The sequence below is a fragment of the Hippopotamus amphibius genome, chromosome 16 (assembly GCF_030028045.1).
Source record: "Hippopotamus amphibius kiboko isolate mHipAmp2 chromosome 16, mHipAmp2.hap2, whole genome shotgun sequence".
Classification (NCBI taxonomy): Eukaryota; Metazoa; Chordata; class Mammalia; order Artiodactyla; family Hippopotamidae; genus Hippopotamus; species Hippopotamus amphibius.
The window spans coordinates 17,086,333-17,110,668 of NC_080201.1; the positions used below are offsets into that span (position 1 = coordinate 17,086,333).

General features: G+C 41.0%; 2 protein-coding genes across 4 annotated transcripts in view; one reads left to right on the forward strand and one right to left on the reverse strand.

Annotated features, from left to right (window-relative positions):
- WWP2 (WW domain containing E3 ubiquitin protein ligase 2) overlaps positions 1-15,653 on the reverse strand; it is a 175,748-nt gene extending 160,095 nt beyond the window's left edge. Inside the window, exon 1 of the mRNA XM_057713661.1 lies at positions 15,629-15,653. The gene's annotated coding sequence lies outside the window, so the exon portion shown is untranslated. The remainder of the gene's footprint in view (positions 1-15,628) is intronic.
- On the forward strand, positions 13,341-24,234 carry NQO1 (NAD(P)H quinone dehydrogenase 1). Of its 3 annotated transcripts, none has more exons than XM_057713664.1 (7): positions 13,470-13,585; positions 14,054-14,204; positions 18,681-18,908; positions 19,019-19,149; positions 21,420-21,533; positions 22,284-22,385; positions 23,308-24,234. In XM_057713664.1, exons 2-7 carry the CDS (start codon positions 14,201-14,203, stop codon positions 23,611-23,613), a joined length of 885 nt encoding a protein of 294 aa, XP_057569647.1. In that variant the 5' UTR covers positions 13,470-13,585; positions 14,054-14,200; the 3' UTR covers positions 23,614-24,234. The 3 variants fall into 3 exon arrangements, with proteins under 3 accessions (XP_057569649.1, XP_057569647.1, XP_057569650.1); XM_057713667.1 differs by having other exon boundaries at positions 18,744-18,908; XM_057713666.1 differs by lacking the exon at positions 14,054-14,204 and having other exon boundaries at positions 13,341-13,585; positions 18,744-18,908.
- Positions 24,235-24,336: the final 102 nt, after the last annotated feature.

Here is a 24,336-nt window from a genome sequence, read left to right on the forward strand (position 1 = left end):
TGGAGAATGATTGCTAATGGGTACGAGGTTTCCTTTGGCGGGTGATGAAATGTCCTAAAATGAGATTATTGTCCTCACTGCAAAACTCTAGATGTATGCTAAGAGCCATTGTATTGTCCACATTAAGTGGGCACATTTTATGGCTTATATACTCAATAAATTTGTTTTAAAAATAAGAGTTAGGGACTTCCCTGGTGGCGCAGTTGTTAAGAATCCGTCTGCCAATGCAGGAGACACGGGTTCGAGCCCTGGGCCGGGAAGATCCCACATGCCGCAGAGCAGCTAAGCCCGTGCACCACAATTACTGAGCCTGCGCTCTAGAGCCCACGCACCACAACTAATGATGAGCACATGCTCTGCAATTACTGAAGCCCACGCGCCGAGAGCCCGTGCTCCGCAAGAAGAGTCACCACAATGAGAAGCCTGCCCACCCCAACCAAGAGTAGCCCCCGCTCTCCACGACTACAGAAAGCCTGTGCGCAGCGAAGAAGACCCAACACAGCCCACAAATAAAAATAAATAATTAAAAAATTTGTAAAACAATAAAAATAAAAAAAAAAATAAATGTATGTAAAATTATAGGATAAGTTCATATGGGGGTTACCCCTGTAATGTTCATCTTGGCAAAATTTCAGAACGCTGGGAATAAAAAGATCTCAGGCACTTACAGAGGAAAAGAAAAACAGGTCACATCCAAATAATCGGGAAGCAAATGGTATCAGATTTTCCACAACAACCATAGAATTCCCCACACAACCAAATGGTCAGCTAGCAAATGGTCAGATATTCAATGTATCAAAAAATTCACCTTTCATTTATCCTTTCTTAGGAATTTATTGGAGAATATAATCTGGGGTGGGGGAGGGGGGAGTAAACCAAAGAGAAATACTTGGGATCTAACACAAGACAGAGGTAAAAAGAATCCCAGAAAGCCAGCTGTTCAGCAAACCTCAGAGAGTAATCAGCCCAAAGTGGAACAGAGGACTTCCAGGATGCTTTTTTCCAAAGAATAGAACTGATAAGAAATCTGATGAATTTGACCAAGTGAAAAATAGCATTCATGGTATGCTATTTGTTTGCTTTTTTATACATTAGATGGAGGGTTTGGGAATAATTAGTGCTTGCAGTAAAGAAAATAATGAGAAAAAAGAGGCAAATATTAGTTCTAGAAAAACAAAAAGTTGCAGAAGAAAGGAAATGTAGTCATAATTCACTGCTTGGCTTATTGTCATAATAGCGTAAATCCTAAATACTGATTTAGCCAAAGTTTTTGATATCACCATGTCGGAAGAATAGAGGGAAAAAAGGTGGAGTTGGTGGATACCACCAAAGTACTCATCCATATCTTTCATAATAGCAAGCCAATAGATATCTTAAAATGGCAAGTCATACAACAGCACATTACTTTAAAACAAGACATACCACAAGGCATCAAGAATTTGGACAAGGAGGGGCTTCCTAGGTGGCGCAGTGGTTAAGAATCCGCCTACCAATGCAGGGGGACACAGGTTCGATCCCTGGGCTGGGAAGATCCCACATGCCGCGGAGCAACTAAGCCCATGCACCACAACTATTGAGCCTGCGCTCTAGAGCCTGTGAGCCACAACGATTGAGCTCCCATGCCACAACCACTGAAGCCCATGCGCCTAGAGCCTGGGGTCCACAACAAGAGAAGCCACTGCACTGAGAAGCCGGCGCACTGCAATGAAGATTAGCCCCCACTCACTGCAACTAGAGAAGGCCCATGTGCAGCAACGAAGACCCAACGCAGCCAATATATAAATACATTTATCGAAAAAAAAAAAGAATCTGGACAAGGGGACTCAAGTCAGGAAGGGTGAAATGGGGGCTGCTGTTTATCATAAGCTGTGGGAAACTATTTGACTTTTTAAATTTTGCACAATTATTAGATTAAAATATAAATATTATTTTAAAATATAATGGGGATTTCCTCGGTGGCACAGTGATTAAGAGTCCGCCTGCCGGAAACAGAGACACAGATGTAGAGAACAAACATATGGACACCAAGTGGGGAAAGCGGGGAGGGTTGGCGGGGAATGAACTGGGAGATTGGGACACCAAATTGTACACTCTAAATGTATGCTGTTTATTGTCTGTTAACTGTATCTCAATAAAAGTTCTTAAAAAAAAAAAAAAAACAATCTGCCTGCCAATGCAGAGGACATGGGTTCGATCCCTGGTCCGGGAGGATCCCACATGCCACAAGTAGAGAAAGACCACATGCAGCAATGAAGACCCAAAGCAGCCAGTAAATAAATAAATACATAAATTTATTTTAAAAAATAAAAATAAAATATAATGTACTCGTGTGTTACTTCAGTTATTTAAATTAATGATAAAAAAAACAACCAATGCAATCTAAATTCTCTTTTATACAGATAAGAAAACCAAAACTCAGTGAGCCTAAAATCTATAGTTTAGTCAGCTTCTTAGTTTTGACAAATACACCATGGTTAGGCAAAATGGGGAAGCCCATAGCATCTTTGCTACTTTTCTGTAAATCTTGAACTATTCCAAAATAAAACATTTTAAAACTTCACACAGCTCAGTTTCTTTTTCTTTCTGTAAAATATTGTGTTACAGAAAAATTCAAACATATGCAAAATTAAAAGTAGGATAATGACTTCCCATATACCCAACACTCAGTTTCAATACTCAATAATGTTTTGCCAATCTTGTTTCCTTTTGCTGTCCCTTTTGGGGTGGTTGTTGTTGGAACACTTCAAGGCAAAGCTAATCCATTATGTCCCATGAGACCTGGGGCCACTGACATGAGCTGCTTTGTTCCAGGGCAGTGTGGAGGTGGAAGAACCTTCTGTCTCCTCCTGCCCTCTCATCTCTTGCAGATACATCCCATTGACTAGACAAATCTGGAAGCCAGAGAGCAAGGAAGCCTGTGATGCCACCTTCAGAGTCAGCCTCCTGGGGCCCAGAGCAGGCAGAGAAGCGTGGAGAATGAAAAGACGGGGGGGAGCAGGGTAGTGAAAGTGAAGCTGGGATGAAGCTCAGAGAGTAGCATTGACATATATACACTACGAAATGTAAAACAGATAGCTAGTGGGAAGCTGCTGCATACAGGGAGATCAACTCGATGATGGGTGATGACTTAGAGGGCTGAGATAGGGAGGGTGGGAAGGAGTCGCAGGAGGGAGGGGATATGGGGATACATGTATAAATACAGCTGATTCACTTTGTTGTACAGCAGAAACTGGCACAAGAGTGTAAAGCAATTATAGTCCAATAAAGAGCTAAAAAAAAAATAAGTAAAAAATAAAAAACAACATAGCCAGCACCCTGCTGACTCCTCAGTCTGTAACCCTCAACTCCAAATCTTTCCCCTGCATTCTCGACCTACACTGACCCATACAGTAGCCACTAGTCACGTGTAGCTATTTAAGTTTAAATTAATTAAAATGAACACTTCCTCACCTGTACTGGCCCCATTTCAAGACCCACATGTGGCTTGGGACTACCTTATTCGGGCAGCCCAGATACAGAAAATTCTACTGAACTGTGCTGCCTAGATCTTTTAGAAAAAAATTCTTTCTTTAAACACATTTTATTTTATATTGGAGTAAAGTTGATTAACAATGTCATGTCAGTTTCAGGTGTACAGCAAAGTGGTTCAGTTATCCATATACATGTATTTATTCTTTTTCAAATTATTTTCCCATTTAGGTTATTACAGTATATTGAGCAGAATTCCCTGTGCTATACCATAGGTCCTTGTTGGTTATCTATTTTTTTTATTCATTCATTTATTTATTTATAAAGTCTTTATTGAATTTGTTACAATATTGCTTCTGTTTTATGTTTTGGTTTTCTGGCCACAAGGCATGAGGGATCTTAGCTCCCTGACCAGGGATCGAACCCGCACCCCCTGCATTGGAAGGCGAAGTCTTAACCACTGGACTCCCAGGGAAGTCCCAATTACCTATTTATAAATATAGCAGGGTGTACATGTCAATCCCAAACTCCCAATCTGTCCTTCTTCTTCACTCTTCCCCTCTGGTAACTGTAAGTTCGTTAAAGTCAGTTTTACACCACTTTAAAAAGAGCCCAGCTGAAATCTTCATGTCCCCCCAAAAGCTCTCACTGAATAGCAAACTCTCCATTAAACTTCCATACCCCTTAAAGCACAGGTTTAATTCTTAAATACATGTAAATAATACTCATCTCCTGTCATTTTTCATTCCTAGAATAAATTCTTTAAAATACTGTGCTTCATGGTTCTGGTGGTTACATTCTGATAATGTGCTCTGGAACCCGAGTCCCCAGCCCTCAGTTACTCCACAGTCCCCTTTTGTTGGATTCTGCTGGTTCGGTCTGTGGTTCCACTTTGGGAACCATTGGTGATGAGCAGCTAAGGCCTTCTCTTGGTGCCATCTCCTTGGTTACTGCTGGCGTCCACGGTTCCATTTCCTTGGTTACTATTGGTTTCTGTTAACGTGCATATGGAGGAAAGGAATCATAGGTCTATTGTTAACGGGAACCTTGAAGCCAAAGCCACAAAACTGGTGGGCACAGGCTGAGCACTTAAAAGCCGTTAGAATGCTTGCCACCTTACTGTAAGATAGGTAGGATAAATTGGTCATGGAACGGGTTAGGTCAACCCGAGGTCACCTGCCACCTCCAGAAAATTTCCGTGCAATGAGGTACACTGTGAAACACCACACAATCCCCAGCCCCAGGGCACGTCTCTCTTAGGTATTAATTTGGCTCCAAGAGACCCAAGGCTTACCTAAAGAAATGAGATCTTCACGTTTCAAAGAACTGAGCATGCACCATCTGGCACAGCTGCTTGCTTTATGTCTAAGAACTGTGGTCCCAGAAGCTGTAGATATCTACAAAAATGGCAAAATCTGACTAAGGCAATCTAGAGTTGCAATGGCCATTATGGGGAATGTTCCAATTACACAAGCTTGTTCACTTTATGAAGTGCACTTGAAAGGATGGAATACTTATTTTAAGTGGTAGGCAGAAGCCTCTGAAAGGCTTTTTAAGATTCCAAAATAGCTTCATTGAAAGAGTCATTGCAAAAGGCTAATGAAAAATTAAAGATGCAAGAGATACTTAAAACAAAAGACTCTAAGACTGAGGTGGTTCCTACTACTCCCCTCTATCCTCCTTTCCCTGAATACTCACAGTCTATTATTCCTCTATCTGAACTGCCTTTTCACTCTGAAGAGACTATGAAACTATAACAAAAGTCGGCCAAGTTAGTGACCTCACAGTTGCAACCAGTTCCAAGACCAGAAACCTAAAACATCAGGGGTTCCCTAACTGCACCCTCTTAAGGGTCCCTCAACAAAACACTGGCCCAGAAATTGGTGTCTCATTTGCAATCAACCAGGACACTGGAAAAAAGACTGTCCTTAAAGGTTTCTGTCAAATCATTCCACACCAAATTGAATGGCCCCCATACCCACCCTTGAAGGAGGCCACCAAGTGGGCGCCTCCCATGTTGGTGGGACTCCAAGGGATTCTCTGGTAAACTCTACCAGTTATTCCCTTAAATATCCAAGGGGAAACTAAAATTAAAATTAGTGAAAAACCTTGCCAAATTCTGGTAGATACCCGGGCTACATTTTCTAATTAAAGCCCCATTTGCCTTGCAGCCTGCAGATGGGATCCTGGGAAACCGACAGAAGTTGGCAAAAGATGAGAGTTCTTACAAGAGCCAGCTCTCCTGGATCTTTGTAGTGCCCGGTCAAGACAGAAAGGTAGGGCTTCCCTGCTGGCACAGTGGTTATGAATCCGCCTGCCAATGCAGGGGACATAGGTTCGAGCCCTGGTCTGGGAAGATCCCACATGCACCAGAGCTACTAAGCCCGCTAGCCACAGCTAGTGAGCTCATGTACCACAACTATTGAAGCCCGCACACCTAGAGCCTATGCTCCGCAACAAATGAAGCCACTGCAATGAGCAGCCCACGCACTGCAAAGAAGAGTAGGCCCCACTCACTGCAACTAGAGAAAAGCCCGTGAGCAGCAACAAAGATCCAATGCTGTCATAAATAAATAAATGAGAGAGAGAGAGAGGAAGGTAAAAGTCTACATTTTCCCTTCCTTTCCAAATTTAGATTCTCATAAATTTGGTTTTGAGGTACCCATTGGTTACTGATCTTTCTCTATCAGGGACAGCTACTGCCTTCTTGTCTTGTTTTGTCCTGAGAACTTGGCTTGGTTTTCTGTCTGGTTGTCAGTACTTGCAGGGAACTCAACTGTCAGGTTAGGAGCCCCAAAATAAGACTGGGCAGAAATGTGGGTTGCACCCCTTTTTCAGCTAGATACGGCCAAAGATGTGGGTTGCACTCCCTTTGCAGTGAGGGTCCTTCCAACTGCTGGCAACTCTCAAGAGAATTATCTAAGTCTTTCTCTTTTGGGGCTGTCTTTAGGAGGGCTCTGGATCTTGGGGGGTGGAGGGGTAATAGCCTTTGCTACTCTCTTTGGAGACTCCTTACTCTCTGTGCTGGCTGAAGCCTGACAAAATATGTGACAGGCTTTTTTTTTTATTTTTATTTTTTTTAAAGTAGCTCTATGGTCAGAATTGGCCAAAACAGAAGCTGATATTCAGAGCCTGATAGGAATTTTTTTGTTTGTTTGTTTGTTTTTATGGCTTTTTCCTCTAAGGTAAGTGAAACTATGTACCCCTGGGAAAGAAAAACATCCCAAAGGCAAACAGCTCTAAATCTAGAACATAGGAATCTAGAAATCTTTTGATTTCCATCTTAGTTGAAGAGCTTCTCCCTGCTATAAAGAAGTAAATTAAAGATAATGTAGCTGGATGGGTGGATCACCCCTTGGTGTTAAACAAGTTGCAAGCCAGTTTTTCCAGGAATTAAAAACAACTGTCCTTGTATTGTAGATTGAGTCTTTATGAGAACTGAAATGCATCTCTAGAAGCAATTCAAAGACCACCTGTCCTTTCTACCAATTCCCAAACCTCCCCTATCCAGCAGGGGTCCCCAACCCCCAGGCTAAGGATGGGTACCGGGGTGTGCAGCCTGTTAGCAAAAGGGCCACACAGCAGGACGTGAGTGGTGGGCAAGCGAGCGAAGCTTCATCTGCCAACCCCATCGCCCCCCATCGCTCCCCTTCGCTCACATTACCACCTGAACCATACGTCCCCACACACCAGTCTGTGGAAAAACTGTATTCCATGAAACCAGTCCCTGCTGCCAAAAAGGTTGGGTACCACTGTTGTAAAGCATCTGGACTTAGGGAAAAAAATCTTTTTTGGTGAAACATATTCTTTCTCTGTGCCTTTTGAGATGGAAATGTTCTACTTGGTCTCCTCTAGGGGAGGTAATTCTTATCAGAAAGGGGAAAAAAAAGGTTATCTGAAAACTGTGAAAAGTCTTAAAAATCTTCACCACAGCTATAAGTGAAAAGCTTTAGTTATCTGAGTAGGAAACCTTAACTTACTTTATCTGCCAAAAATACAATTTGGATCCAACTGTTGTATTATAAACTAGTAAATTTTGCTTTATTGTACCTGTCCCATAGCTAAAATTATAAAATGAAAGCTATAAGATCCTATTTGCGTCTGTCTGTATGTTTGTCTATACATTATAAAAGTGTAAGTTTTTTCTACTTCCAGATGGTATTATTTGTAAAGAGTTCCATTCAAGTTCATGTGATCTAGGATAATCTTTGGTAAATAAAAGCTAGTTTGTTTGTGGTTTAATTAAAACAGACATGCCTTTAGAGTTATCAGCATTAAATATAATACTTTTATTCTACCTAGGTTTATTAAAAGTCAAATAAGTTCATGTTATCTGTTACAGAATTTGTCAACAAGAAAAATAATTTAACATGATGGTTAGCTGTTTAATGTCTCATGAAATTTTCTTGAGTGATCTAAACACAATTTTTATGAACAAGTAAATTAAATAGATGTAAGATAAAATTCTATAAATCCTCAGAAAACTAAAAATAGAGTTATCATATGATTCAGCAATCCCACTCCTGGGCATATATCCAGACAAAACTATAATTCAAAAAGATACATGCACCCCCTATGTTCATAGAAGCATTATTTACAATAGCCAAAACATGGAAGCAACCTAAATGTCCATCAACAAATGAATGGATAAAGAAGATGTGGTGTATATATATATGTATATATATACACACACACACATTGGAATACTACTCAGCCATTCAAAAGAATGAAATAATGCCATTTGCAGCAATATGGATACAATTAGAGATTATCATACTAAGTAAGTCAGATAGAGAAACACAAATACCATATGATATCACTTATATGTGGAATCTAAAATACGACACAAATGAAGATATCTATGAAACAGAAACAGACACAGATAACAGAGAACAGACTTGTGGTTGCCAAGGGGAACGGCGTTGGTGGGGAGAGGGAAGAATTGGAAGTTTGTGATTAGCGGCTGCAAACTATTATACATATATATAGGTTGGATAAACAACAAGGTCCTACTGTATAGCACCAGGAAGTGTATTCAATATCCTGTGATAAACCATAAGAGTAAAGAATATGAAAAAGAATATATATGTATGTATAACTGAATCACTTTGTTGTACAGCAGAAATTGATACATTATAAATCAATATACTTCAGTAAAATTTTTAAAAATTTATAAATGACCTTTTCAACAGTAATTATGTTTTATGATATGTCTACTTAAAAATAGTTTCCAGGAACTCCCTGGCGGTCCAGTGGTTAGGACTCTGCACTTTCACTGCTGAGGGCCCAGGTTTGATCCCTGGTTGGGGAACTAAGATCCTACAAGCCACACGGTGTGGCCAAAAAAAAAAATTTTTTTTCCAAAATCTGTTTGGTACTTCAAACTTTAAAGTTATGCTAAGTTAAATGATGGATATTTATTAAATATCTAGGTCATTTCCAAACAAGATAAAATGCTGAAAGATTAACTACTAGTGTATCCACTTTTTGGTTTCCTTTTTTTTTTCCTTTAAGAACTTTTATTGAGATACAATTGACATACAATAAACTACATATATTTAAAGTGTACAACTTGATTTTTTTTTTCTTACTAGTAATGTATATATGGCAATCCCAATCTCCCAATTCATCCCATCTCAACCTGCGCCCCCCCCCCGACTTTGCTTTTCTTTTACAAAGAAATTACAGATATTTGGATCTATTAGTAACCATCTTGTGTGCCGTATAGAAAAATTTACTCTGAGAAAGAATGTACTTCTAGAAATTATAAAATGTGTTTATAAATTTGCCAATCCATGGAATGCCAGTGTAACAGAGTCCACAGTTGCTTACTTCTTAGTTTCAGGCGGAATAAAGGATTCTAAGGGTTAAAAATTCTAATCAACATAAAATTAAATCAACATTAATTAAAATGACTTACTCCAGCCATTATGGAAAACACCATAGTGGTTCTTCAAAAAGTTAAAAATTGAACTGCCATATGAGACAGCAATCCCACTTCTAGGTACATATACAAAGGAATTCAAATTAGCATCTCAAAAAGACATCTGCGCAACCATGTTCATTGCAGCATTAATCACAATAACCAAGATATGGAAACAACCTAAGTGTTTCTCAACAGATGAAAGGATAAAGAAGATATAGGGGACTTCCCTGGTGGCGCAGTGGTTAAGAATCCGCCTGCCAATGCAGGGGACATGGGTTCGATCCCTGGGCCGGGAAGATCCCACATGCTGCGGAGCAACTAAGCCCGTGTGCCACAACTATTGAGCCTGCGCTTTAGAGCCCGTGAGCCACAACTACTGAGCACGTGCCATAGCTACTGAAGCCCGTGCACCTAGAGCCCGTGCTCTGCAACAAGAGAAGCCACTGCAAAGAGAAGACTGAGCACCACAACGAAGAGTAGCCCCCTCTTGCTGTAACTAGAGAAAGCCCATGCACAGCAATGAAGACCCAATGCAGCCAAAAAAAAAGAACATATAGTAAATATACACAATGGAATATTATTCAGCCATGAGAAAGAAGGAAATTCTGCCATTTGCGACAACAAGGAAGGACCTTAAAGGTATTATCCTAAGTGAGATAAACCAGACATAGAAGGACAAATATGTATTATATCACTTATACATGGAATCTTAAAAAACTGAATTTGTAAAAACAGAGTTATAGAATAGTGGTAACCAGGGGCTTGGAGGTGAGGAAATCGGAGAGATGTTGTTTAAGAGTACAGACTTACAACCAGTAGATAAATAAGTTCTGGAGATGTAATGCGTGACATAGAGATTATAGTCAACTATACTGTATTATAAATTTCAAAGTTATTAACAGACTAAATCTTAACTGTTCTCAATACAAAAACGAAACGATAAACGTGACATTATAAAGATGTTAGTTAGTGCTACTGAATCATATTGCAATGCATAAATGTACCAAAGCAACACACTGTACACCTTAAACTTACACAATGTTATATGTCAATTACATATCAATTTTTATTTTTTTAAATTTATTTTTACTTTTCTTTTTTTTTTGCTGCACCACGCAGCATGTGGGATCTTAATTCCCCAACCAGGACTTGAACCAGTGCCCCCTGCGGTGGAAGCATGGAGTCTTAACCACTGTACCATCAGGGAAGTCCCTCAATGTTTAAAAACTTCTTAGAAATAATAATGGTTAAAGGAAACAACTGTATGAAAAGTAGACAAGGAAAGTAAACTGATTCATTGTTCCAGAATGAGAAAAAGGGAAAAAAAAATAGGACAAGATTTGAACAGACATAAAGTTACAGAAGGTTTATGAAAAAGAAATCTTGGGAAATTTCAAAAATCTCATTTCCAAACATGTGACTATTTGAACTATCAGTGTTCTTATCAATTGTAACAGTTAATCCAGTGCAGGGGTTTTCCTGTGTGTATAGCCCTATTTTAAATGTGGCACGTCCCTCCCCCACCCAGTCTTTTAAAATCTTCATTGCTTATCAAATGTGCATTTCTAATTTTCGTTATAGTCTTTCACTGGTTTCTAATTTAACATGCCAGTTTCCAAGATGTAATCTTACACATCTGACTATTTTTGCCACTGCACCAACACACCTGGTAAAGGAATAAAACCATTAAGTAGAAATAGTTTTGGGGTCTTTTTAAATTTATTTTTTAATGGAAAGCCTTTGTAAAAGAGAGGGCATTTAAAAGTTGTATGCTTGAAATTAAATAATACAGTTTTTCCAGGCCAGGGGGCGGGGGGGAAGGTATCTTGGGAAAGGAACTTTATGTGTAGTTAAGTTGGCTAAGACTGGAATGAATTTAAGTTTTCTAAAAAATAAGTTTTAATATCAAAAGTACACTGGTGCAAAATTAGAATTTAGTTTTCTCTCTGTTAAAAGAACAAAGGTTTATTGAACTTTTGGTCTGCTTTTGATAAGAGATTGTGAAAGTTTCCTTAACTTTTAAGTTATCTGCCCGAACAGCAAAGATTTTGTGTCTTACCAAAATAATTTACTGTGCATGTTGTCTTTATCAGGTCTTTGATTACTTAAGAAAACTGTGTCTACTCAAAAGAGCTAAGTTTTGTTGACACCTATGTAAATTTCTGTATTTGCCTTTAACATCTTCTACTGTCACTTTGGTTAAATAGATAATTCAGTACAATTTCATAATGATCTGTGATAAACAAATAAATGAAGACAACAGGTCTAACATGAGTCGGTGCCCCAAGTCATCAAACTGGGACTTAATTACAGGATCTTAAGTGAATCAACCAGGAATCTCCTGATCAGCACTAGTTGGGTAACCTGCCTGACAGGTCGCTGCCATCCCTTAAAGGAACGTAACCTTGCAATAACCAACTCACTTTTTGCCTAGTGTAACTTCTTGTTCCTTCTTCCTTTCACCTGTAGAATTCTTCAATTTGGACAGCTCCTCACAGCTCCTTTCTATCTGCTAGATTGGATGCTGCCGAATTCCTGAATTGTTGATAACGCCAATAAGCTTTAAAATCTACTCAGTTGAATGTTGTTTTTAAACAAAGAATCAGTTTTAACTGACTTTTCCTTTTGCTTTAGGTGCAGTATGGCTTGGCTTGGCACTCTTACCAAGCCTGCTTTTATTTAACATTTTAATTTTTTATGTCATGCTTTTTTTTTTTTTTTTTTTTGCAAATTGATGTTTAACAACATTGCACTAAAGAGTTCTTTATCTTGACTGCTGAGTTTCCTCACCCCCTTAAATTTTGTGCCTCCCTCCAAGAGTGTGCTTCCCATCTCTCTTCCCTCTGAATTTCCTTTTTCTTTTTCTATTGTGACATTCATTTTATTGTGATGATCTGGAACCAAACCCCCGATATCTCAAAACTATGTCTGTGTTTCTTTACAGGCAAAAATCTGACTACACACAAAATAAACCATTATTTTGCTATCTACATCAATGTCCTTCACTTTAAATGAGCTTTAAATATACAATTACAAAACAGAAAAACAGGGGGAAATATATTTTCAAGTCACTTAAGTTCAAAGGTCATATTTAAATATTAGATGGAGACGATCAAAGAAGCTACAAATACAGTTTACCCATTCCCACTCAAGAAATACTCCCATAATTCCCCTCTGAATTTTCTTTGTTATCATTTGTAATTTTCTTGATGTTTGCACTTTAACGTTCTATTTCTTTTTCCTTCACCTTTTGACAGTGTCTTCTCTTTGTTCTGTAGGACAAAGACTTTACTGTAACTTTTACTCCGTAGACATTTAAAACTTTCGCTCTGTTTTCTTCATTTGCCCCAAGTAGGGCTTTGGGTAAAGCCACTATACACTTTTATCTGTCTTGGCTAAACTTTTAATGCTTCCCTTCACTTACTGCTAACTCCCCGACCAGCCGCAAAACCAATTAATTCCCCGAATATGAGGAGGAGGGGTTTGCACCCTAGGGAGTGCATTCTAGGGGACCCCGCCAAGTGCAAAATCTGAACCTTGCAAAAGCAGAAACAAATTCATTTCCCTGGGAGCAAGTCTCCTTCGTCTCCTCAGCCCTCAAAACATAAGTTTAGTCACAGTGACTCAGCGATCCTGAGTCTGAAGAACCGCAGTCTTCCACCCCGCTCCTTCTGTCCGGCCCATCCGTGCACAGCTATTTCCCGGAGCTGCCAGAGGCACAAATGGCGCGCCTAAGGGAACCCCGGACTCATTGGACACTTCCTCCTTTTGACCCAAGTGGTTTCAGAACAGGATCCAGATGGGCATGCTTTCCATGCCCATGGAGGCTCCTCTCATTCCCTGCCCCCCTTCCCTTCCCCCCCCCCCCCCCCCCCCGGCCCTCTTCTTCCACGTGGGTCCCTAAACCTGCCCGCAGACTCCCAGTCCTTCCTAGAACCCTGGAACTGCTGCCAAGGCAGGCTCCGCCCTGCACCTCAGGGCCTGAGTGGCGGCTCCGCCCTTGCTGGCTCCCCAGTTTGTGGGCAGGGCCAGATAGGGTATAAAGCAGCAGACGCTCGGAGGGCAGCACTGGTGACACCTCCCAGGTGGTAGCGGGCGCAGCAGCCGGAGGACCTCGCCCCACCCCATCCCCTTGAGTCACCCCGGCAACCAGCAGCCCAGCCAATCAGCGCGCCGTCGGAGCCATGGCTGGTGAGTGTCCTCCACGCAGCCCTGCAGTTTTCTTCCTGAACTCACAACTGGAAAAGTGAAGGCATTAGGGTCGCGGGATGAGCCCTGACCAGACGCCGAGGGGCGGGGGGACGGCGGCGTCCTGTTTCTACCCTCCCCCAGAAACTACGATGGACATTTAGAAGAGTATTGACCTTGGAAGCAAAACATTCCCTCCAAAACAGATCGGAAATCGGCCCACTGGCACACCCTGTTTGGCCTTAACAGTATTTAAAACATTTTGGAATAAGTTGCTAACATTTAAAATAAATATAGGCCATGCCACTTAAAAGTGTGGTTTCCCAGCTTCTGGAGGAAACCTGGAAGATCTGGCGATGGATGAGCTAGTGAGGGAAAATGGGAAGATGTAGATCTTGTTAACTGGTATTAGCATACCCAGCTAACCAATCTAGAGGTGAATCATGCACAGCATTTGTTTGCAACCGACAGATGCATCCAACTGGCAGCACATTCCTTGAGGAATTCAGTGAGCCCCGAGGGTTGAAGCAGAATGCATGAAACTATTTGAGGCTCTGCCCTTATTATATTTCCAGCAGGTTTTCCTTGATTGCTTATTCTTCCTGCCAAAACGGTCATATGGGTAAGATCTCTATTACTGCTAAAGATATCCAGACGTGCTTTACATTAACGTGACGTGTCACAACTCCTTTCTTTCTCTGTCAGCTTTATCTTTTTTGTAATTAAATTCAGTGTTGCTCATCAGGTTTTTGAAACTGTAGGTTGACAGAGTACAGTTTAACCTGAAAGGTTGGTTAAAAACTCTTGGTTTCAGATTGGCCTGAGTATGAAGGCAGAGAATTGTAGGAATATCAGAGCAATAGATGGGGACAGAGGTCAGCCCTTGAGAGACAGGAAGCTCTGGCCACCAGAAGGTGTCTCTTTTGTACACTGATGTATCCCAGATGCCTAGAGCAGTGCCTGGTGCGTAGCAGGTGCTCAATAAACCATGGTGGAGAGGCTGAGAGGATGGGTCAGTGAGAACATTAGCATTTCAAGGCCGGGAAAGAAGGTTGGCTGGTGTGGATGTGGAATGGAAGTAGAAAATGTAGGATGGTGGGAAGGAATGAGGGCTTTCAGGATATAGAGAAGTGACAATGGACTGGGGGCATATTGCTTAGGGACTGAGATCTGAAAGGGAACCGGTGCACGGAGAGAGAAGCATTAACAAGATGTGCTTAGCTGTGTTAGATGGTCACTTCTATCAGACAGGTTAATGATATGCAGGACAAGCTAAACTGAATGGTAAAGTAGAAGTACTGATAATAATCCTGTTTGTCTCTCAAGACTCAGCTCAAATGGCAGTTCCTTCCAAAGGCCTTTCTTGAGGGGCCAGCCCTGAAGTGAACAGTTTTCCTCTATTAGTTATTTTGTGTATGCGTCTTACGCCTTTCTTAGGGTAAATTCCGAGGAGGTCAAGCTTGTCATGTAGCTAGTTAAATGGCAGGAAGGGAAACTGAACCCTCGCAATCCAAAAAAACTCAGATATGGCCGTGAAAAATGACTTGGAAACAAGAGACTTGGGCTTATTACGTTTGGGTAGTAAATCTCTTGCTATACCATTAACTCTGGCAGATACGCATGACTGTTCTGTTAACTGCCTATTCATAACCTTTGACCACTTTTCTACTGGGTTGTTTTTATGAGTCTGTTGATTATATTTCTTGCAAATACATTCTTCCTGTTTGTGTCTCGTCTTACTTTTTTCTTATTTGTGAAGGTAACAGTCAGGCCAGTACTGTAGTTAGTAGATGGTAAGCTCTTTGAAAGCAAGAGATAGATGTCCTGCCTTTATGTTTTACTACTTACAAAATGCTTGTTAATGTTGATAAGAAGTGAAATATATATATAGGTAAGAATATATATATATATTGTTAATGTTGATAAGAAGTGAAATATATATATAGGAAGAGAATAAAAACTGACAAAGCAGTATTTAGTAAACACTGATGACTAATACAAAGATAAATCACAAAGAAAATGCACGTCAGAGCTTAATATACTCACATTGCTCTCAGTAATGTTCAGTCCAAGAGTTGCTAAGGAAGGAGGTGGGAATGTGTTGAGGCAGCCTCGGGAATTTCTTTCCGTTTTCCCAGGCTGTGTCAGAAGCAGATAAATCACTTCCATAGTATTTAAATCTTCCTCAAATTTATATTCCACCGAATCAGAATTTATGAAATCTGAAACGCCAGGACCGAGCCTGGGAATCCTCTTTTGGGGCAGGGGGCGGGGCTGAAGCTTACACGTGGCTGAATTTAAGCCAATAGGAGCTGCCTACGCCAGGTGTGGTTAATACGGAAAGGGCGAGCGAGAACTGCTTACACATTCCTTTCTAATTTTCTTCAAACAACACCAAAAAAAAGTTGCAGGTGTATTCTCTCCCAGCTCCACCCACTCCCAGCTCCACCCACAGTCGCCGCTGTTGAGAGTTAGTATGGTATGAAATTGTGGCACCAATTTTTAGGAGAATGGTGCTGGTAAACTTCCTTTCTCTGGAGCTCTTCCCCACCCCCTACACGTTGTTGCATGGAGTTATCTGTCATGTATTTTTAAATTAGTCCAGTTTCACCACTTAGTATGAAAATTTGGGTAACCTGTTTAAGGTTTCTGTGCCTCAGTTTTCCCACCCATAATATGAGGATGCTAATTCTATTAACCTCATAGAGTTGCTGTAACAATTGAAAAAGAATACAAAGCACTTAGAACAGTACCTGGCACGTAGTTAGCACCCTTTACATACTATTACTGCAAAAGTAAAGCAGGCTTGTTCCAACAACTTTATTAATACAAAGGAGGTCCAAGAAAAAGTTCATTCCCCTCTGCCTCTACCCACTTGCCGTCTCTTATGTACCTAAGAAAACTATTAACGGTTTCATGTGATCATTCCACGTCTTTTTTTCCCCTCATACCAATATATTGCAAATCTACCCACATATGTGGAATTTCTTTTTTTTAATAAAGGTGGATTCACATTCACTCATTTTATCATTTAATGATATACCTGGATATCTTTCAGGGTGACTGTATACATGTAGCTAACTCATTCTTGTTAACAGCATAATATTCTGTCCTATGTGTGTTTCATAATTTATTCAAATGTGCTCCATAAATAGATAACTGGGGTTGTATCTAATCTTTGCCAATGACTAGAATGCTCGTCTATCCTGATGCTTTCAGTCTGCAGGACAGATTCCCCAAAGTTGGACAACTAGCTCAAAGATTTATGTGCTTTTACAATGTTTAAAGATTCAGTCTGATTACTTTCCCCAAAGGCTGAGGTGACTCATACTTCCTCCAGCAACGTGCTGGTTTACTGAAATCTTAATAGTCCTTGATGTTATTTGTCTTAAATTGTTTTCCCAATCGATCAGTAAATAATGATGTCTCATTCTTTTAAAAAAATAAATTTATTTATTGGCTGTGTTGGGTCTTTGTTGCTGCACACGGGCTTTGTCTACTTGTGGCCAGTGGGGGCTACTCTTCGTTGCGGTGCATGGGCTTCTCATTCTGGTGGCTTCTCTTGTTGCAGAGCACGGGCTCTAGGTGCATGGGCTTCAGCAGTTGTGGCACACAGGCTCAATAGTTGTGGTGCATGGGCTTCGTTGCTTTGCAGCATGTGGAATCCTCCTGGAGCAGGGATTGAACCAGCGTCCCCTGCATTGGCAGGTGGATTCTTAACTACTGCGCCACCTAGGAAGTCCCTGATGTCTCATTTTATTTTGCTTTTCCTTACAGGCCTGGTAGAGAACCTTCTTATTTGCTTATTGTTGTTTGCAATTCCCTCCTCTGAATCATGTGGTCATATCCTTGACTTATTTTTCTATTGCATTGTCTTTTTCTAATTATTTGTAGGCATTCTTTGGGATTTTAGCTCTTTGTGATAAGAGTTGTGGATATCTTCTCCTGATTGTCTTTTGACTCTGTTTATGGGACCTTTTATTAAACACAGATTTTTGATGTTTATGTGGCTTTCTCTCTCAGGCTTTTCCTTGATGGTTTCTGAATCACTAGTTTTTCTTAAAAAGTAGCCTCTGTCCAGAGGTTATACAAATTCTCCCTTTCATTCCATACTATTCTTTTTTTTTTTTTTAAGATTTTTAAAATAACATTTATTTCTTAAAAGTTAACATGTGCATAACAGGAAACCAAAAAACACAAGAAGCAAAAAACAAAGTCATCATAATCACAAACAGTTTACCGTTTGATGTGTCCTTCTAGGTCTCGTTTGTGTATCTACATGCTAAGCATCCATTTTTCTGTAATCAAGATCATACAGTTACGTATCATGATTTTTCACACATCACGGATATTTACCATTTCAAAGTCCCAAAGCTATGAGTATATTGATAACCAAGAGTACACTACACCACCTCAGTCTGGAAGGGAAAAATGTAATCCTGCCTTTCTTGGTGACAAAAATTTCAGAAAAGACAAAAATGGCAAACAGGCCTCTAGATAAAGATACTGGCAAGAGTTATGATTAAAATACTGCAGTCCCTCCATGTTCAATTAAAAATGAGACATAAAGCAACAGAGTACACAAAGCACCCCATACTATTCTAATAGTTTCATTTTTTAAAATTTAGATATTTAGTCTGCCGGCAAATTGTTGTTCTATGTGGTGTGTTAGTGGGATAGTTAAAATCAAAAACTTTTATTGAATACAATAGACACACTGAAAAGCATACAAGTTCTAAGTGAATTTTCACAAACTGAACACACTTGTGTAATCTGCACCCAGATCAAGAAATAGAACACGGCCAGCACCCCCAAAGCCCCTTTGTCCCCTTCCAGTCACTGTCCTCTGATGGAGGGTAACCACTATAGTGACTTCTAACACTTTATATTAGTTTTCTAAGGGAATAATTTTATTTTCATGCAGATGGCTGCTTAAGTATGCCAACAACATTTATTAAATTAGCCACTGTTTTCCCAGTGAGTTGAAATGCCTCCTTTGATCACTGGTACTTACAAGGCGAAAACATATTTCTGGATGCAATGGATGGATTGCATAACCCAAAGTCTAACAAAGTCATGTCTTCCATATGGATCCCAGCTGGACTCCCCTTTGCTGGTTGGTGTCTGATTTTCTCCATGTGCCTTGTGTGTGTCTACATAGTTAGAAAAGCACTGATCATACTGGCACATTCAGAGAGGACGTCCTTCAACTATGCCATGAAGGAGGCTGCCGTAGAGGCTTTGAAGAGGAAAGGATGGGAGGTCACTGTGTCGGACCTGTATGCCATGAACTTCAATCCCGTCATCTCCAGGAACGACATCACAGGTGGGAGCAGCTCTCCCCTTTCATTAGGTCTTTGTGGAACTTCTCGCCTGTGGGTTCTCTGGCCCCGCCTTGGCGCCTCTGGCGTCAGCCTCTCTTTTTCCTCTCTGCAGGTAAACTGAAGGACCCCGGGAACTTTCAGTATCCGGCTGAGTCTGTTCTAGCTTATAAAGAAGGCCGTCTGAGCCCAGATACTGTGGCCGAACAAAAGAAGCTGGAAGCCGCAGACCTTGTGATTTTTCAGGTGTGGTAAGACATCAGAAGGGGTGTTGGGACACTTGCGTTCTTTTTGTCCTAGACCTGGCACCTAATTAGCTGTGTGATCTTAGGAAAGTCACAGCCACTTGACCACATTGTCTATAAAGAAGGGTGATTACTTCAAAGGTGCAGGATTACACAGATTTACAGATGTTGTGAATCTGGCTGTATTACTCTTTGAAAATATGACCGTGACTGCAGAGATAACATGTAAGTCTCGAGCTTTTGTCCCCTAGTGTGTTTAATCTTTTCTTCAGTTAGTGATTTCTTATGGAATCATTCAAGTTTGCAATTCTCCCCGCCCCCGTCTCCATAAGCATCCTGAAAATAGTTTGTGGAGCGAGGCATGAGAGCTTGACTTCTCTGCTGTGGGAGCTTCCCAGCTGCTGTGTGCGTCGCCCTGCTTAATGTGTTCTAGCAGCAAAACGTGGCCTTTCTCCTCCTGAAGGCTGCCTCACCACTTAGCAGTCAGTACTGAAACTGTATATGCTTCTTGTAAGTCACCTTTTCTGAAAATGCCAGACTGTACTCAGTGACTTTGCTGCTACCAATCCCAACCAGCTTTTTTTTTTTTTTTTTTTTAATATTTATTTGTTTGTGCTGGGTCTTAGTTGCTGCATGCAGGATTTTTGTTGCCGCATGCAGGCTTAGTTGCCGAATGCGAGATCTAGTTCCCTGACCAGGGGTGGAACCCAGGCCTCCTGGCATTGCACTGGACCACCAGGGAAGTCCTCAACCAGCTTTTTGATATTAAACATGGAATGTATGTAACATTGCAAACTTCATCATAAGTTTGATACTAGCTGTGATGTTTGCAATTATTTAATCACCTGCAAAGACTCTAACCTTTGAAGTCCCTATTCTGTCTGTTGCTATAAATCAAAGTCACACACTATAAGCCAGTGCCCCAAAAGATCCCTTTTTGGTTCATATTTTCTACTCACTCTTATTGTAGTGCAGCCAAGGCAGCAGCAGTAGCAACTTTTAGTTCTGCATCTAAGAATCACCATATTTTAGAATCGGAAAGGACCTTGACGGCCTTTAAATTCAGCTTCTATCTGATGCAGTACAACTGTACACATTGTGCACTGCAAGATAGCAACACATCGAAGGACAATGTAAACACTGCAGATCTGCATATTTATGATAACAGTTTCCCAACAGATGACAGGAAGAGTCTTAGTCTAGCAAAGTCAGTGTACTGTATATGATAGTCTTTCAACATAGAAATGAACGTCCTGAGGAAGGAGTGCCTTAAATCATACCAAGGTGTCATATGCTCCAAGAACAACTAGAGAGTAAACTTTTAATACCCGGCAAACCAATCAATTCTATTTCCATCCCTGACTGTAGAACACTCACAAGGGACCATATCTACTTGCCTAAACAACCTACACATTTATCCTAAAAGCTGCAGGTCTGGCCCCTCACAATTGGAGCATCATAAATGTGAGAAGCTACTAGAGATTCCTCAAGCCCCTCTTTTTACTGATGAGGCAAATTACTGGTAGATTGAAGGTGAAAATGCAGGTCTCATTCTCAATCGTGTCCTAAAACCCTACCTCCTTATCCCCTTTCCTATAGGTTAAGCCCCTTCAAAGAAAGAACTATCAAGTCAAAATTTTTTTCTCTGTCCTAGTTTTTTTTTTTAACCTCTGGGCATGTTCCTGTTGTCATTGTCTTTGAGTCAAGGAGAAGAAGAAATACTGGTATGTCCTTGCTCGGCTTTTACCAGGACAAGAGACCCAACAGGTCTTTCTCATAGGAGTTCCCTGATGAACCTCAGTCACACTGATCATTTGTTTGCATGTGTGAGTGGTTCTGTTTAATCTAAATGATAGGATTTTACATCCGTGAGCACAAAGTACAGGTTTCCTATTTTTGATACCACAACCTAAAGCAAGCTCTTGGGAAAATACTGATTTACGCATCACACACTGAAGCCAACTTTGCCTGCAATCCTTGCTGTTCAGCCTTTGTTGCCAAACGTTATTTCATAGAAACAAATCTTATTGTATGTGGCTTTCTTCACACCCACCCAATATTTGTATTTTTAGGCAGAAACGGGAGAGTCAAGTTGACTGGCCGAGGACAATAATTTTCTTTTCTTTTCTTGAATGTGCTAACTCTTCCAGAAGGAATGACAGGCCTGAAGAAAGTTCGGCCCTTGGTGACATCATGGGCAGCAGCTGAGCACCTTGAGTCTTCTGTTTTGGGGTTGTTCCTGATGTGACCTCTTTGTCCTCTGCCCCACAGTTTCCCCTGCAGTGGTTTGGAGTCCCTGCCATCCTGAAAGGCTGGTTTGAGCGCGTGCTCATAGGGGAGTTTGCTTACTCGTACGCTGCCATGTATGACAAGGGGCCTTTCCGGGTAGGTGGATGGTTGTGCTTTTTCTAACACTTGGATTCTAGGTAGATTCTGTCCTGAGGCAGGGTTTTGAGCACAATGAGATACCAAGATCAGCCTCCAGGTCCCTCTGGGAGAGATGCATGTCTCGTCCAAAATTTTTATAGATATTTTCATAGGTATTTTGACATGATGTCCAGGATTTTCTTTAAAATGCTCATAGAAAAACAGGGGTGAGGGGATAAGATAAAACTGGAATGGCGAAATACTGAGAGTTAAAGCTGGATGGTAGATGCATCATTATACTATTTACCCTCCTTTACGTATGTTTGAAATTGTTCATAATAATTAAAAAAAAAAAAAAAAAGTCAGTCAGTCCTCATTTTCCAGATGCCCAAAACTATAAAAGAAACATTTTGAGACCTTCTGGATTATAAGCCTACATACACGCCTAGCACTGTGGGGAGACAGATGAAAACCAACAAATAAACAACTCCACCTAGGCACCAGCAGTCAGCACTGATTTTGTGTTACCATGACAACCTTCACCTGATTTGCCACATCCAGGAGTATGGAATCCTGGGCCTGCCCCTCTGTGTACCATCTTCCAGGCTGGTACTTCTGCAGAGTCATACTGTGAGGCTCAGAGGAGCCAATGTATGAAGTAACATAAACAGCAGATGCGGGGGTACTTTTGTGTTCTTTTCCCTGGGGCTGTTTCATTAGCTTCCTGTCACCAAGGAGATGTGGAAGGTAATGACTTCTCTTTTACAGAATAAGAAGGCAGTGCTTTCCATCACCACTGGTGGCAGTGGCTCCATGTACTCTCTGCAGGGTATCCACGGGGACATGAATATCATTCTCTGGCCAATTCAGGTATCTCGTTTTCAGTGACCCTTCAGGGGGATTAATTAATTGAACTTTCTGTGGGATCCAAATCCTCCAGACAGCAGCTGAAAAGACCTGAGGTATGAAGATAAAAGCATAGTAATGATTCAGAACTACAGGGGGCTTCCTTTTAGGACTGACCTATCTTCACAGGACCCTAGGCTTATAGAATAACTCATGTGTGCACATGGCCAAAGAGCACTCTCTCCTAGCCAGGGACTGGTGTGGATGACCCCGCCGTGGTTTGCCTAGCCACGTGTCCTGGTTCCCTCCAGATGACTCTCATCTCTCTCCAATCTCCCTGTTCTCCAAGTTGTTGCTACAGTCTCGCCGACTATCAGACCCCCTGAAAAGTTAAGAAATGATTTAGTCCAGCTAATAAAACTGAAGCCTGAAGTAGGCTTTTTGGCAGTCACTGGACTCTCAGGATAATCTCTTCTCAGGAAGAGGGTCGGTGAGAAGAGCACAAGGTGGCCACCTATAGGATTAGGGAATGAATATAAACATTGGAGAATAAATGGCAAGAATAATTTATTAAGACTCATCTAGTAATGTGGAGAGGCAGAGAAATGCACATCTGCATGCCTTGAGAGGAGTCAGCTGCCAAGAAGCTGAAACTCTCCCTCAGGTACTAGAACTTCGGGCACTTTTGGCAGAGAATGCCAGGCTGGCACAGTTTCAAGGTTTTATTCGTTCAAAGAAGAGCACAGCTGAATAGGCTAAAATAACAGCTACATACAAAGAGCAGAAGGTGAGAGGATGGAGCTATGAACTAATTCTCCAGGGTGCTTCAGGGCTCCACATCGGGGTGTCCCACTGGGAAACCCAGATTAACTTTCGTTGTTTGTATTTGGTACAGGGTATGAGGGGTTTCATCTGTGACTCACCTCTGTGCTTTGTGTATCCCCAGAGTGGCACTCTGCATTTCTGTGGCTTCCAAGTCCTGGAACCTCAACTGACATACAGCATTGGGCACACTCCCGAGGATGCCCGAATTCAGATCCTGGAAGGATGGAAGAAACGCCTGGAGAATATTTGGGATGAGACGCCACTGTCTTTTGCTCCAAGTAGCCTCTTTGATCTAAACTTCCAGGCAGGATTCTTAATGAAAAAGGAGGTGCAGGATGAGCAGAAAAATAAGAAATTTGGCCTTTCTGTGGGCCATCACTTGGGCAAGTCCATCCCGATGGACAACCAGATCAAAGCCAGAAAATAAGATTCATAAGACTCGATTTCCTTCTAAAATGTAGCCAAACCTAGGTTTCTTTTTTTGGGCTTCCTTGACTTGCTTTAGTTTTTAAGATTTGTGTTTTATCTTTTTCTGCGAGGAATGGATAGGAGAGAATAGACTATATTCATACGTTTTTGTAGGGTTTTGTTAAACGAAACTGGTTCTAACGATTGCTATCATGGCAAAATCTGATTAGGCTCAAAAGTCCTCTTACGACATAAAATCAGACAGAAGGGTGTACAAAGATCCCAGACCGTATTCTTTAAGGTCCTCTACACAATTTAATTCCTTTAGGGATACATTTTTAGGAATAAATCTGGCTAGAGAGCGTCCGACTCCTCACTGATCTATTTTTAATTACCTCCCTGTGGTTTATGGCAGAAGGGAATTAATTGCTCAGAGAAAGAAATGACAGAATCTGTCTGACCTAAGGGACTTGTTTAGTAACCACTACTCTCTGCTTGTTTGTGATATATATTGGCTTTAGTTACTATACAATGACTATTATGCCTAATATAAGTATCATTCTCCTTCAACTTTTGTCATTAACACAGATGCCTTGAAATGAAAAGCTAATAAAAATCTCTTCTTTACCTTAATCTTCAATTTAATGTCTGCAAGTAAACCAACACGTCTAAACACTACATCTGCTACAATGAATGAATTCATAAAAGGGAACAGTACTCCCAGTACCTGAAAACAGCTTTC